A 17,211-nucleotide genomic window follows, 5' to 3' on the forward strand; every position below is an offset into this window, starting at 1 on the left:
CGGTTCATCCTTTACTAGGTTGCAGATACTGCTGCAACCATGACTTTGTACACGAATTGTATGATTGGTTTTAACTTCTTTTTCTCTTCACTTTTTCTTTTAGAAAACTTCCAATGTCAAATTGGGATTATTTTGAAAATTATATTTTGAACAAAAAATATTTTTACTCATAATCCCAAAAGATTAAATGCTAAGCATTAAAGATTATTAAGATTAAATCAAAATGCAATAAGAACATATATCAAAATACTGTTTAATATCTATTTCCATTAATTAGTTCTAAAGGGGTGTTTAATTTTCACCAAAGTTTATATTTACGAAATTTTAAGGTCATTAATATCAAATATGAGATTAATATTGCACGTGAAAAGTCCAAAGTCAAAACATATTACATACAGCTTTCATAAATTTTTTTTCACACGTGTGCACCTATGTCATGTTTAATTTTATTGTTTTTGGCATATTTGTTGCAACTAAGAATCATTTTGCTTTACCTGAGAAAAACATCATCTTAGGCAAACAACAGGAAAAAAATACTAAGGGATTTTTATCTTTTAAAAAAGTAAATGAAAACTCAGCTTTTGATACTATCAATATAAAAAAGAGAGGCCATCAGAACTCAATCATAAGAACTTCCCTTAAACATGTAGTTCCTGGTAGAATTTTACAATGTCAAAAGACAGTTATTATATCGACTTTTTGACTGACAAATACTGACATTTTTAATATTTGTTGAATACAGGGTTCGAGGACTCATCTTGTGGACAGGCGTGCAAAAAGTGCCGTAGCAAAGTAGTATGCTACTTAGCAGTTTTTAAAATTGTTGGCAGATTTTGTCTGAAAATACCAATTTTAAAAATACTTTTGCTCAAAGAAAAGCTGTCAAAACACAAGTTGTCCAGCTAAAGTGTCGGCAGTTTTTCGAATTTTGTCGAGTAATGCTACTGGCGGGTTTGAAACATTTCACATACCTCCTTCTACGGTTATCTTTTTAGGCAATAAGGATAGTATATATCAGAGGCAACGCTACAGCGTTGCCTATAGTATTAAATAAATAAAAACGTTTTTTTTAACTGAAAGAAGGAGCGAAATTAAAACTTAAAACGAACATAAATTATTCCATAAATGAAAGGGACTGTTCCCTCTTCAATGCCCTGCTGTTTACGCTAAAGTTTGACTCTTTCTCACAACTCTACTTTTTAAAACAATAAACACTTTAGCATAAAGAGCAGGGCACTGAGGAAGAGACAGTCAATTTCATACATGGAATAAATTCTATGACTTTTAGGGGGTGTTTCCCCCTTTTTCAAAAATAAGGGAAATTTTCCCAGGCTCGAAAATTTTGATGAGTAAGACTAAACTTGATGAAACTTTTATATTTAAAATCAGCATAAACATACAATCCTTTTGATGTATACATTGGTATCAGAATTCCATTTTTTAGAGTTTTGGTTGCTACTGAGCCTGGTCGCTCCTTACTACAGTTTGTTACCACAAACTGTTTGAAAGGTCATATAAAGGTTCCAATGTTTTGTTATTATTTTTTCCCAGAGGCACTTCATATGGAAGGGGTCGTCGCAACGTCAGAAGGGGCTCATTCAATTGGAAATTGGAAGTTCTAGTTATGCTATTTCAGTTCCAGCATTACAAAATTGATCAAATCTGATCTTTATGGTAAGGTGCTCATAAAGAATAATTTTCTGCTGATTTTAGGTTTCAATGCTCCTCTTTACCTTCATCGAAAAGACACACTTTATTTTTATTTAAATTCTATTTGTTTTAAAACAATATCTGGGCTAAAATAAGCTTGATGAACAGTCAACTAAAGTTCAAGAAAAATATATCCTTGTAAAATACAAGCACTGGAAATTTTGAAAGTCACAATTTCTATAATGAAAAGAGAAAACAATAAATATGTAAATTAACCCCAGATAGAAAATTATGTAAATAATGAATTATTTACATCTATGTCAATAATATTAGTGTGCCATTTTTTTGCTACATTTAAGCACATACCAGCAACCAATGAAATCTCCAAAATGGCCAATAATTTATTAATAACTAATGATAAAAAAATGTCAATAACATAGTGCTTGGTAGGCCATTGGGGGAGGGGGAGGGGAGGAGGATCAGTATTAAACTTTAGTCTCCTTGATTTTGAAAAATGCTCCTTGGGGAGGTGTTTTCATTGAACAATGCCTTTTGGACATTTTCTGTGTAAAAAATAAACAAAAAAATTGCCCCACACCTAAATTTAGAAAAATATCTGCTACCATCAAAAACCATTAAAACATAATATCTCAGAAACATAAAATTTGTATTCCAGAATAGCTAACATGTTGATCAGATGGCGAAAAGAAAGCATGCTTAAACACATGCATTATCTCATGTAAATAATACTGCCATTTAGTTTCTAATCGCCTCTAAGTAAATGCCATTGAACTACCTACCAGCATGCCTAAGAGCTCATGAAAACTTTTGCATTTTGCAAAGTAAACCAAGAAAATCTTGCATTCTGGTGATGGGTAGCACACTAGCAAAGGCAATGACAGTAAAAAAAGCAACATGTCAGAAACATGTAAATTACCTTACTTGTAATTTTTGGAAGATTCTACAGGAAGAGTGATAATTTTAATAGATTTTGAGTCAAATTTGACTCAATGATAAGATTTTAGATGACGGGCTTAATGCCATGTTGAAACATAGTTGCATCAGGTAAACAAAGCTATAAGGAATCAATTTAGAGTCAAAATTATATCTCAGGAAGATATCCTTAAGTTTGCATCTCCACTCCTTCCTTATATCTATAGCTTAAAACATTGCACAAAAAGAACGTCTTTAACTCTTTTAACTTTGGCCAAGATGAAATGATTTCTTACTTTGGTCTGAGTCTACTTTCCTTTGACTCTAGAATTTGAAAACATAAATCCAATAAATCCAGCAGGATATATTTTTTTTTTTTGTGGTGTAGGAAGAAAAATCCTTTCAGATAATTAATCTCGAAACACACCTGTAAAGTGTTATAAATTTAACCTTAAACTCATTTCTTGTAGCCTGCCCCAACGTGGTCAAAATAGAGATACTACCTAACTAACCTAGACATTGAAGTCCCCTTATAAGGATACTGTATTTTTAACTATGATTATGTTTTCTTAATAATAATATTGTTTTACCCTCTTTCAATACATTAATTAAAAAAAAAACTTTTTAAAAAGATTTTTTTCAAAGATAAGTAAAGGCCATCTTAAGCTAAAGATCCTTAAGCCTATTAAAGTGAATCTGAAAGATACTGCAAACTTGGAACTGAAAAATTACGCTTGTAAAATATGGGCTGTGTATGCATCCCTGGCTTCAAACGTTTTGTATCTGAGTTGAGCACACTAAACTCAGTTATTATCTTAATTACCTTAATTTGCACTTTGTAGCAAATTAAGATTCATCACAATTTGTTGGTTGCTCCATACTTGATGATGTGAATGATGCATCCCACTGGTACTTCCAGAGAACACCATTCCATTCAACATCTAATAGCCTCTTGAAAACTTCATCACTGGGTACTGAGACTGTTGTATTTAAGAGACTATTCCAGTGGTTTACTACATGGCTGGAGGAAAAGTGTTGTCAGTGTCAAGTTTTAACAGATGACTTTAACAGCTCCTTTGAATGTTCCCTCCTGTTAGTGCCAATGTTTTGGGAAATTGACAAATAAATTGGGGGGGGGGGTGTTAAGTAAGCTTATATGTCATAAGCATATCAGCTCTTTGTTGTTGGTAAACCAGTGTAGATAATTTGAGCTCCTTTGAATGTTTATCATAAGGCTTTTCTCTCATCTTAGATACTGCCTTTGTGGCTCTCCTTTGCACCCCTTCCCAAAGCTATATGTCACCACTGTATCCTGGTGATGCTATGCACATTCCAGAATCAAGCACTGGTCTGACAAGGGCCATGTACAACCTCACAAATATAAAGGGAGACCTACTAGATATAGTTTTCTTTAAGAGTGCAAGGGCAAAGTATTCAGTTTGAATAGATTTTACCCTAGTTGTCAATGATGATTCCAAAATCCCTTTCTTCATCCACACTTCACAGCTCTTATCTGTTATTTACAGCTGGATTGACCATAATATACTTGAAACCTGGATTGGACTTGCTGAAACTAATAACACTACATTTGTCAATATTGAAGTTCATGTGCCATGTTGTTGCCCAATTTTGAATATGATCAAGATCTGCTTGTAGTAATTCATGATTGACTGCGCCAACCAACTCATCAGCATAGAGAGTTGGATAACTTATAATTAATTGAAAAATTTCATTTATATAGATATTGAATAGGATAGGTCCTAAGACATTACCCTACAGGATACACTGGTGACTCAACATCTCTCAGACTAGGATTTGTTCTCCTTTATTAATAAAGAGCATCACTCTCTGCTTTCTATATCTAAAAAACGCTGAGATCCGCCCCACAAGGTCTGCATAAATTCCATATGAGCATCAATTTACGTTTTGTAAACAAAACCCATGTACATACTTAAATTTGAACCCTGGATATTTGCGTTTGTGTTTTCTTATTATTTGTGTTTTCATTAATTTTGTGGTACCCTAAGTAACATTTTAATGGGCTAACCATAGTGTTATGTTCTATATATTCAGAGTTTGAAGTCTTGTGATTCATTCTTCATATCAGAAACAACAATAACAACACTTCATATCAAAAATAACAATACTGTATTGGAGTATTGATATCGTATTATGTATCAAAGTATTGATTTTGTACCGAAATTGTCAAATATGTATCAAAAGTTTCAATATTGTATCAAATGTATCAATAATATTTTATCAAAAGTATCAATATCACATCATATTAGTGAACAATTAAAGTGTAAATCCAGATTAAGAGATAGCATTTGAGAAGTTTTTTACAGGGAAGTATTTTTGTTGTTGGATTTTTTAGAGATTTCAGCAAGTGTTTCAAATTTTTTAATTATGATTCTTGATTTTTGTTGATTACAGGTTGTGAGCCTAGTGCAAACCTTAATATTTAGGCCAGTATTTGGTTGCAACAAGAGTGTATTATTTATCCTATATTTGTAAAAAGAAAAAGAAAAATTTACAAAAACAACCTAGCAAAAGTCAAAAAAAAAGAAAAGAAACTGATCTCTGTGTAGTCTATGATTGTCATTTAGATGAAGAATCAGGAGCAATGAATTGTGATGGTTGCAGTAAGTGGCTATATATGGATTGTCTTGAAATGACTCAGCCAGAGTATGATCTTCTAACAAAGATTACAAGGGGTATTGAATGTCAGTGGCATTATCCCATGTGCAAGGGGGGCAAGCAGGCAAGGCTAAATGCATTAGATATCCAAGATGCCATAAACAAATCCCTTGAACCACTTCAACCAGCCTTAGCTGTCATCCTGGATTTTTATGTGAAAAATTAAGGATGCTGTGAAAATGTCTTTTAGTAAATTTAAGCATGAAGTAATTCAAGATAGTCTAAATAGTCTTGTAGTCTCACAGGTACAGGCTTTGAAAATTGATCTTGATAACCATTTAAAAAAAATTGAAGTGGTTGATAGTCAAAGATAGAGACAGGCAGAGATGCAAGCTGAATCTTGTTGTGTTTGAAGTGCCAGAAAAACCAGATGATGGTAAGTTTATCCAGCAGTATTTGTCCCAAGATTAAAACCTTCCCGACATTTCCATTATAAATCCCTATCACTTAGCTAACCCAAATATCCCAACTAATTCAAACTCGCCCATCATTTTCTCTGTTGTGAACCTTGCAACAAAGAAACGAATTCTTCTGAAGTCACGTGAAACAAGAGGAACTAGCAGAATTAAGTTAAAAAATGGTGCATCCAAAGCAGAAAGGGTTAAAACTATATGAAGAGGTCCAAGCCTGGCGAGAAAATGGTGAGACAGATATTGTGATTTTGGTGGCAAAATAGTATCAAAAAACTTTCTACCTCCTGCCCCTCCAACTCAGATGGAACTTTAAGTGGGCAGTCAAAACTAGTACATAGTTTCTCTTCTAGTGCATTATTAAATGTAAATGATACCTTTGCTAGCAGGGAGCTGGACAACAGTTTTTACAATGCTATATCCAAACAATCTAATGAGGAGTTGGATACCAGTTTTTATGGTGCTAACCTAAACAAACCACTGAGTCACCAAGTTCTAAAACATCATGAACCCCCTCTGATAGTAAAAGCTGCAAGAACATTAGTTGCCTTAGTGCTATTTTCAGCAATGTTGACTGTCTAACTACTTTCAAGAAATCAAGTGTGTTGTTGCATCAGGCACTTCAAACATTTACACCTTCTGTGAAGTAAAACCAAATGGACAACTATTTCTAGGACAGAACAAGGGAATTGTCCAATACATTCCAGAAACTTTCCAGGTAGGAAATATTGATATTGATTCTGATTATGAGTCTTATTTAGAACAAGTGTGGATATTAATTTACCTCCTTGGTGAACCATTCATATTGATACAATTTACAGAAGTCCAAGTTCCCCTAATTTAGTGGAGTCCCTCTAAGAAGTTGTAAAATCAATTGATAGAAAAGTTGAACTGACAGGAAACCTTCTCATACTTAAGGATTTTAACCTACCTTCAATTCAATGGACAGATGACTGAGGCTACTCTAGACAGAAATAAGTTGAACCATTTCTTGAGTGCCTAGCAAATAATTCACTTCACGAAGCAATGAACTTTCCAACTAGGTACTGTGATGGCCAGCCACCATCATTATTGGACATTGTAATAGTAAGTGATCATGATGCATTATGAAATGTAGCCCCACTACTGCCCTTTGATGCAAGCAATCATACTGTTATACAATGTTCCCTTAGACTGTACCATGAAAAATCAGTTTTTACAAAACATGTGCATAGAGATTGACATCTAATGAGGCAAGAGTTGAAAGGGTGTGATTGGTCCTTTATCACTGAGAATGATGTTGACAAATCATGGAATATGATAAAGAAAATACTGGTAGAGGTTTTAGAGAAAAATACCACAGCATGATGGGCTTGAAAACTTAAAACACTGCCATTTATGACCAAAGAAATAAGGAGAGCAAGAAATAAAAAGAAAAAGTCTTGGAGATTATATAAGCAGAATATACATAATAATAATAACTAAACAAAATATACTATGGCACAAAATGAAGTCAGAACCGTATCCAGGAGGCTATTTCATCTGCATGAGGAGGCTATAACAGAAGCAAGCAAGTAAAATCCAAAATGCTTTTTGCATTTTGGATTATGCCTCAGTCCATAAACCTGGCAGACATTTGGTTCAAAAACTAAAAGTCAATGACTGTGTAGTAGACATCCCAGGAGAAATTGCTCATGCTGTAAATAGGCAGTCTACATGTGCATTTACTCTGCCTGATAATGCCCCTCTTCAAAACCCCCTAACTACACAATCATAACCCCTATTGGCCTCAATAGCTGTCAACAGGACTGATGTAGAGACACACCTAAAAAAGTTTAACCCAAATAAATCTGTGGGACCTGAAAGAGTACACCCAAGGCTTAAAAAAGAATTGTATGTTGACCTGTTGGGCCCACTAGCTCTAATTTTTTCAGAAATCTCTTGATGAAAAGTGTATCCTCCAAAGACACACAGCACATATGACCCCCATACACAAGGGTGGTAGCAAAGAGGATGCAAGTAATTACATGCCAATAAGCACCATTTCTGCAGTTGGGAGGCTTCTAGAAGGAATTGTTAACACTGCAATCTTGAAACACTTAAAATCCAATGAGCTATCCTCATCATGTCAACATGACTTTCAAAATCAATGGTCTGGTCAGTCAGTTGAAACAAACCTGATTGATACTTACAACTTTGTCACCAATCTCCTGAACCAGGGGTTTCCTGTTGACATCAGATTAATGGATTTGGTGAAGGCATTTGACAAAGTCTGCCACAAAAGACTTCAAACCCAGCTCCAAGCTATTGGGGTGAATGGATGTGGTAGAGTGGGTGAAGCAGTTCCTGACAGATAGGAAACAGATGGTTAAAATATTTGGAGAGGATGGAAGGGCATTCTTCTCTGAGGTGGCTGTTGTTGAAAGGGGTGTCCCCCTGGGGAAAAGAATTAATATATATATATATATATATATATATATATATATATATATATATATATATATATATATATATATATATATATATATATATTCAAAACCTATCTTCATCCACTTGAAGTTATGCAAAATAAAACCATGCAAACCCTTATGAGTTACCTTCCTGCACCATTATCTATTCCAGACTTGTTTTCAACAAAGAGTGCATATAAATACCTAAATATTTTACCTATTACACTCCTTATACCACTTACTACAGTGTTGTTTGCAGTGAAATATAAAGAAAATTTACTTCCAAGTTTCTTCTTCATAAGTTTGACATGCTTCTTTCAGAATCTACTCACCCCAACTCTACTCAACAAAATTCACTAATTTACTGGCCTCTTGTCAGATGCAAGCAATTGCAGTTTTCTTTGAGGTATAGTTTGATGATAAACTATAACAAATATTAAAATAATATCAACAGGTTGTCTCCAAGGAGTAAAAAGAAGACATTTGATGAGTTTTGATAAGTAAACATTAAAGGTTTTTTTTATGAGTTTGCCCCTCTTGTCAGTTCTAAAGTTGTCTTCTTTTTCTCTCCTTTTTATGGTTGTTGTTTGATTGTGAGTTTGAACTGGTGAGTACTATTATTATTTTTTTTCTTAATTTGAATGAAGTTGTTGCTTTCATTTATAACTCCCATGTCATTTGAGCTATGCTATCTGCCAGGAGTAGGTCACACTTATGCTGTTATTATTATAAAAAAAATAAAAGAACCTGAACCTGAACCCATGCCCATCACTTCTCAAACAAATCCAATCAAAATCTTGTCAAACATAGTTGAAAGGTCCAAAAATTATGTATTTGAGGAAGACAACCCCCCACAGCCCTCAGGGCAAGGGTTGTAAGTTATGCCTTATGGCATATAAGGTGTATATAGAAACGGTGATCATATAAACTTCAGAGGGGGCTTATTGGATTGGTAATCAGAAGTTCTAGCTCCCTTTTTAAGATTCAGAATGATTGGAGGGTGGGTACCCCTCACACCTCATATTTTTTCAAAATGTATTTGATAAGAAATTTCAAGATGTTCATTTGTTGCATTAAAAACTTTAAAAAGAGCTCATTCAATTCAAAATTGAAAAGGCTTGTGCCTTTTTTAACAGACAAAAGTGATTAGAGGGCAATTATCCCCCCTCCCAAACCCACCATTTCTCTACACACATCCAATCAAAATTTTGATATAGCTATTTTGTTCAATGTAATTGAAAGGTCCAGAAAATACGTCTTTGAGGATGACAACTCCCCCTCTCCCCAAAGCCCTTAGGGCAAGGGCTGTAAGTAATACCCTGGGGTCATATAAGGTATATATAGAAAGGGGGGATCACATAAACTTTGAAGGGGACTTACTGGATTGCTAACCAGAAGTTTTAGTGCCCTTTTTGAGATTCAAGAGTGATTAGAGGGTCAGCATCACTTGCTCTTTGAAGAGTTTCATAAATGTATTTGAAACTTTAGCTCATGTTTTGCTCTAGCTTCATTCAACATAAGCAATGATCAAATCATAAATAGTTAGAATATATTTAGTTTTAAAGTAACTGGACAAATTTATCACAAAATCAATTTAGCAGTACATCTGTCACAAAGTACTGAGGATAAAACTGAGCCACCTTCATACACTCAAATGTACTTTTTAAGCCCCAATAAAGCTGTTAAAAAATGCCTTGCACATCCTTTAAATGATTAGATCTCTTGCAAACTAATAAATCTCTTGGAAGAAATATTCAGACACAACAAAAATTCAAAAACTTAAAAGAAAATCAAAAGTTTGAAGCTTAGTAAATACAATTGTTAGAAATCAGGTTTTCTTTAGTAAACAAATATTTTTGAAAAGACAGCAAATAATCTGCAAATGAGAATCCATACATAGAAGCATGCCAAGTGCTGGGGCCAGGCAGCTGGTAATTGAAAAATATTTGTAGTTATTTTAACAAGAGATTAAACCAATTCAAAAACCTTAATAAAGGAAAGCAAAGTTTGAAAGCTTAGTAGATATCTGTGTTAGAAATTGGACTTACTTTTATAATCAAATATCTTTGAAAAGACCCCAGAATGAATAGACAGCAAATTGTGTGTGGTTAGAATACAAGCAACAACAAGAGTCCATATATAGAGGCCTGGTGGCAAAGCCACTGGGCTCCTGGTACTATAATATATAATGTAATCTTCTTGCTATCTCAGAAAGGGTTTAGGTTAGGAAAATGAAACTTTCAGGGATAGGTCTACAGGCTAAAGAATGTCCCAGGAAGGTATTTTTAAGCAACTACCTCTAATCCTTCTCCCTCTAGAGGACCCTGACCTTTAAAAATATGTGTGTTATAAAAGTAAACCCTGGCAAAATAGATCTTCTGCTTAATTGAAGTATAACAAAATTGTTTTCAGCTCCATAACTTTACTCAATTCCATTTTATAAGGTTTTAAACATATGCAAATAGCTTTCCTAAATTTTGAGAAAAAAAAACATTGCTATGGCTCAAAATTCTACTCAAATAACAGGAATTGCATTTTCAGAACTAAAGGCAGAGAAAAAGCAACTAGTAACTGATATTTAAGGTAAAATGTTGTTTTGTCAAAATTTCAATAGGTTGTCTACACCTGTCTTGTAGGCAAATTTCAGGGCCCTCTAGAGGGAGAAGGAGTGGAGATGGATACTTTAAAATACCTTCCCAGGACATACTTTAGCCTTTAGACCCATCCTTGAAAGTTTCATTTTCCTAACCTAAACCCTTTCCAAGATAGCAAAAAGTCAATTGACTATATAGCCTATATATATATATATATATATATATATATATATATATATATATATATATATATATATATATATATATATATATATATATATATATATAGGCCTATATATCCTTAAGGTTCTTTCTGATTGGCTTAACAGCTTTCAATGACAGCCTATTAAAACATCTTACATTAGAGCTTTACTAGGCTATACCATGCTCTCATCTTTGGGTATGAGTATGGATGTTTTACTCTCCATGAGGAAACATGATAACAAAACAAAAGTTGACTAATAACATTATATCCCTTGTTTTAGGCTCTTTGGCAATACACCCTAGCCCCCCCCCTGTTGGTTCCAGATATAGGCTGCCCTAGGAGCATAGCCTAAAAAACAACAACTACAAGCAAGCAGAAAACAATGAAATTCTTACTTTATAATATGCAGTATGCTTTATTTAGGCCTAATTGAATTAGCCTATCATGTTTTCTTCTATTTTTATCCACTTTTGATAGCATATTAAATAATGTTCCAGTAAATCCTTAGATTGATCCTAGCTGCAATTTAAGATGAAATAAAACACTTAATCACAGACAAAGATAGGCTAGATTCTAGACTGTATGAATGCTAACTGGAATTGTTCAAATCTAGACAAGGTGCCCTATATGATGCATCAGCAAATTAAATAAAGTGAGCTATTGTTAGTGCTAGCCATTAGCCTATAAGGGATGACCAGAGGCAGGGGGAGAGCATTTTCAGAAAAGCAACCCTATTTGGAATTACATAAAAAAAGATCTAGTGGCACTAGGCTACTTTCTAGTTTTAATATATTTTACAAAGAGTAGAAACACTAAATTGATACCTTTATTTGACCATAATTAGTCTAGGTTCTATTTTTGCTGCAGGCTAGGCCTAAAACTCAAAATTACCAGCAAAACTTAGGCTATGTCTAAGTAAAATATCATAGTCCCAATTATTTATACTCGGTTGGGCTAGTTCGTGTCAGTTACCTTAAAATGACTAGGTTAGAGGATTTATTATGAGATTTATTTCATTTCAGTCCATTTACAAGTACAAGCAGGTAGATCAGCTGTTTATGTTGCTGATGTCTTACAACAATGAAAATCGAGCTTAGCTGAGTCCTAGGATTCATTTCTGATTTATTGAAGATGGCTATTCAGTCGAAGGAAATACTTAAGAAATATCGATAAATAACTTGTTTCGTTTTATTAATGATTGAATGATTGAAAATGAGTTTTTTTATTACATAAAACTGTTTTTCAAAGTTTAAAATAATCTGTAACCAAATTGAACCAGACAACCATCAATTGCTATTACTGCTAACAGCTCATCTCGCTTAGCTGAGTCCTAGGATTCATTTCTGATTTGTTGAAGATGGCTATTCAGTCGAAGGAAAGACTTAAAAAATATCGATAAATAACTTTTTTCGTTTTATTAATGATTGAAAATGGGTTTTTTTATTACATGAAACTGTTTTTCAAAGTTTAAAATAATCTGTAACAAAATTGAACCAGACAGCCATCAATTGATATTACTGCTAACAGATCATCGTGGTACCAAGTCATGTAAAACCAGTGCAGTTGTAAATAATCATCCTCCATCCCAAGCTATTGAGAGCTCCAGTTCCTCCATGGTGTTTCCCATTCCTGCAAGTATATGTATATGTAACCACTCACTTCATTTTAAGACGACTTACTTTTCTACTGACGCTTCTCTGATTACCAAAAAGCATAATTTTTGGCAATTATATTATCCTTCCTCCATACAACAGGGCTAAACTGTATTGGCCTTTGTTTCACTATAGCTGGAAATGGTGAGGTCCAGCCATATTTTTTTTTAGCTTATTATTTGCATTTATTCGTTCCAACTGTCCTTTTTCAATTCTTTTGAACACGTCTTCAGCTTTTCCAAGAACGCAGGGCTGCATCCGACAATTGTCATTGCCCTGGACGTCTGTATCTGAATCTTAAATCCAATATTTATACCTTCATTTATGAGTATTTTTTTTCTAACTGTGAAAAGAAAGTATGCCTTAGCCATTTACCTTTTACGTTGTCGATGCCTTTCGTATGCTATCTAGGTAAGTAAAGCTGTCCAATTGGTGAGTTTTCTCGGCACAAAACATGATATTTTTGTCCCCGTCTATACATAATTTAGGCTTACTTGTAGTTTCAAAATCGATTTTCAAACTCACTTTAACGTAAGGACTATTAGTCTTTTAGTATAAGAAAAATGATTCACCTTCAAGATAATTCTAACTTTTAGCAAAATCATAGTAGGTTATGGAGTAAACCACTACTAGTAATACACGATAAACTGCGAGTTTGTAATTTTCTTGCAATTTAAAAAACATGGGTATAATTCCCGAGTCTTATTCCGCTAAATTTTCTTTTACAAATTCACTAGGCCTCCTGAGGGAATAAATAAAAAAAAAAACAAGTTTTTTTTTTCAACTGAAAGTAAGGAGCAATATTAAAATTTAAAACGAACAGAAATTATTATGTGTATGAGGGGCTTTGCCCCCTCGTCAATATCTTGCTCTTTACGCTAAAGTTCGAATTTTGTTTCAATTCGTTAAGAATGACCCCTGAGTCACAAAGGATTTAATTAAAATAAATTGCTCTTTTGAAAGTACTAAAAAAACCTTTATTGATTGATTTTTTATCTTATATTCAAAGTACTTATACTTCCTAAAATCTATCAGTTCAAGATTATATTTTCTTGTAATAAAACTTTCAAAAGTGGAAATGAATACACCCTCTCATCTACAAATAAGACAGAAATGGAATTATTGAAGAATAAGAAGGTAGATTTACCGTGAATATAATTTCTAAATTAAGAAGAAATCATTGAAAAAGAAAATAAGACTTAGTACTTTTTATAATGATATTCGTACTATAACTAGATATTTCAAATCGGTTTTAGCTTAGTCATGGAATTTAATAGAGGGAATTTAGTCATGGAATATTTAATTGAAACTCCGATTCTCTTATTTGTCATTAAAATACCGAATAAGCGCTGATAACGTCCTATTCCCTAATGTTGCAATTTACATACTAACCCATAAATGTAGAACTGCCTACGTATAATACCATGCTGACTTCATGTTGTTACTTTTCTAAATATATTTGTTTTAACCAGCTCCAAAAAAAAGAATTGACATAAATGTCCTAGGAATTAGAACAGAAAATAATTGAATTTCACACAAAGCCAGCACTACTTGTGGGACATTTATCTCTGCATCAGCATGCTGTACAAAATATCTGCTGAGAATAGAATAAAATAAATTCACAAAATATGTATATTTTTCTTACAATTTGTAAATTTTTGTGCACACATAAACTGTACCACCCCATTCTTCTTTTCTATTGTTATCAGTTTTAACATACAGCACTAGCCACTAGGAGCCCAAGTTTTGCTTATGAAGGGAATTATAGACATAAAAAATATTCAATGTAACCCCCCTTCGGAAATGTATAGCCCACATATCCTGATTTACACAAGAAAAACTTTTGTGTAATTTCTATAGAATTCGTGTTTTTAAATAAAGAGGAAGGTAATTTTCGAACTCTAGGAGTCGATTTTCCCTTTCAATTGGGATTATAATTGGCAATTATATTTTATTTAAAGTTTATTCCTCAATAATGCGCAGAGTTATTCATATTTTCTGGACACTCTTTGTCAAACAATCCCCAACAGATAAGTTAATAGTTCTAACGTTCTTTTTTGAATGCTTCCAAATTTGAAATATGGTCGTTATTTAAACGTGGGAATATGTTACAATACAATGTCACAAAATCTATGGTAATACTTTGACTTATCCTCTACCTTTACTTAGACAGCGCTATTGCGCTGGCTATGATTTTGTTTCGACTTTGACCCGCTGATATCAATGCTATTTGTTAATATAAATCGGCGAACCCACAAACGAATCAATTTAATAAAAATCATATATATTATTTCAGTAAATCACGCATATTAAAAGTTTAGTGCAACAGATAAAACCTTACTGAGTCAAGATCCATTCAAAATTACGAGCAACTGAATAGCGCAATGGCCATTAGAATAAAGCTTAGTTTAATTGTGAGATTCAGCATCCTGTGCTGGGCGGAGGGGTTGGGGAAAGCGGAGGAAGGATATACACTGCAGCATTAATGGTGAATCTGGCTAAACAAAGCCGAGTGTATATGACATCCACCTTCCTCCACCCAAAAACTTGTTTGTGCTATACTACTGTCATCTGCAGCAGCTCATTGCTGACAATTTTAGTAAAAGCCAAGCATCAGCACTTATATGTATGATTGTTTAATGTGTGTTTATCGTTTATAATGTATTGTGTAATATTTTCAAATTCACCAAGTAGCCTCTAATAAAAATATCCTCTAAAAATAAAAGCCTATTCACCTCTAATAAAAATACTCTAGTTACGCCCCAGCTTTGCCCCACAAAGTATTTCTAAATTACCGGTAAAAAAAAGGTATAGGAAGCGGCACTAGAGCCTTAAGGTCCGAACCGGCGGTGCTGATCTCCGTCTCAAGGCCCTTCAGCTAGGAAGTGTAATGGGGGGAGGATGAGGGCCAGCCATCCTGTGCTTATGTACACCCTTCCTGTTTACCTTCCCCAGATTTCTCCAGGTACCCATTTAGAGCTGGGTCGACTCTGACTGAGCTTACAGAGTAACGCCAGCGACCCCTGTCCCAAAACAAATAATTGGGTACACTATGATTTGAACCCTAGCCCTCTCAGACATAGGATCCTAAATCCAGCGCACCAATCCACTTGGTTAGGACGGCTCAAGATTACCGGTAGTATGACTGTTTAAGATTTATTATGGAAACTGGAAAAAGTTAAAGCTAGGGATTTAGATTTTGGTGCAAATGTCGCTTTTAGTTAAGAAAAATTCTATTCGTACAGAAAGGAAGCTAAATATAGGAAAGGGGTTGACTTGTTATTCTCTTGCAAAATAGAGCTATTAAATATCAGCAAAAGCAGCAAACAACAATGTATTAAAAAACATCGGTTTATCATTCAGATATTCAAGAATTAGGTACCAAAATAATGAGAAAAAATCAACTTTGACTTTCAAGTAACATTAATTAAGTTATAATTCAAAATATCAATGACAGATACTTCCTGTTTTACTTAGACATTAGTACAACAATTAAATTGTATTGTCGAACATGTGATGCAAAGACATCTTGCAGCATATATTACTAATATAACATCAACTGTGTTTCAGTTTTAAGTGAGGCAGTGGCCATCCCTGGCCAAGTACTGCTGTTCGTTGATAGACGAGCAGACCCTCAACTCCAAGTGAAAATTTTATTTTTGTTTTCCTTTTGATCGCTGTGACTCTAGGACAACTATCTTAATAAGCTTATTTTTCTTTAATATTGTTTAATGAACCAAAAGAAAGAAGAATATTCGACGAAAATAGAAATTACAGCGAATTACTGATCAAAAAAGTACGTTTTCATAGTTCAAAATACAGTTGCTACATTTAGGGAATATAAAGTTAAATACTTTAAGTTCGACAATGAGAAGAAACAATCGAAGTTCAAAGAGTCGAAGTGGCTATTAAACGCTCGACACAAACAATTGATCTAGCATTCCTCCAGCCTTCCGATATTGCTAAGAAAATCTACATTATTTAATTTCCGACAGCAAAAAATGAAAACATTTTCGGACGGTGTATTTGCGAAAGAAGATTTAGAAGACGTGAAAAATGTTTTGCATGACAAAAGCAACCAATTTTCGAGCTAAAGCCATCTCGGAAATCAATGTGTCGTCAAGTTAATGACGTTAATTTATAATTGCATCACTGATTTCGAAACTTCAAATATTTTACTCGAGACTTGACAAAAGAACATATATTTCAGGTCTATTTCCGCATGTGCCATTCTTCTGTTGAGTGTTTTTAAAGTACAAGCGAGTGATTTGAGAGGTATAAAAGGTACACCAATAACAAGGTGAGATATTCCCCGACTATTTATGCGAAAACATATTGGACTTGAAAATATTTTCTGAAGTATCAATGGATGTAGCTTCTGCTATGATAGGTAAAAAAAAAAAGAGTTTATTAACTTCAAATTGCACAGCAGAATTCGATCTTTCAAATGTTATTCTTGTGAATTGACGAAAAAAGTGTAAAATGTATAACAAGAGCAAGGTAAGATATTTTACGTGCTTTTGAAGACTGTTTACGCAAAAAGAAATTGGATTTGAAAATAGTTTCCAAAGTATCAATTGACGGGGCACCTCTAATGGTAGGTAAATAGAAAACAAGCTATAAATTCAATAATTGATAAAA

At 33.7% G+C, this 17,211-nt stretch overlaps 3 protein-coding genes across 3 annotated transcripts in view; 2 read left to right on the plus strand and 1 right to left on the minus strand.

The window, feature by feature from the left end:
• The window catches only part of LOC136031251 (casein kinase I-like), a gene marked incomplete in the record, with an annotated part of 117,357 nt that extends 105,365 nt beyond the window's left edge, over window positions 1–11,992 (minus strand). The window contains 2 exon segments of the mRNA XM_065710665.1: window positions 7,862–8,015; window positions 11,891–11,992.
• LOC136031259 (short-chain dehydrogenase/reductase family 42E member 1-like) overlaps window positions 1–17,211 on the plus strand; it is a 443,764-nt gene that overhangs the window by 170,879 nt on the left and 255,674 nt on the right. The window lies entirely within an intron of this gene.
• On the plus strand, window positions 7,649–8,026 carry LOC136030802 (uncharacterized). The gene has a single exon (XM_065709850.1). The coding sequence runs from the start codon at window positions 7,649–7,651 to the stop codon at window positions 8,024–8,026; it is 378 nt and encodes a 125-aa protein (XP_065565922.1).

The sequence above is a fragment of the Artemia franciscana genome, chromosome 9 (assembly GCF_032884065.1).
Source record: "Artemia franciscana chromosome 9, ASM3288406v1, whole genome shotgun sequence".
Taxonomy (NCBI): Eukaryota; Metazoa; Arthropoda; class Branchiopoda; order Anostraca; family Artemiidae; genus Artemia; species Artemia franciscana.

Coding starts and splice junctions, on each gene's coding strand:
- LOC136030802 (XM_065709850.1), top strand. CDS start 7,649: ATGACCCCCATACACAAGGGTGGTAGCAAAGAGGATGCAAGTAATTAC.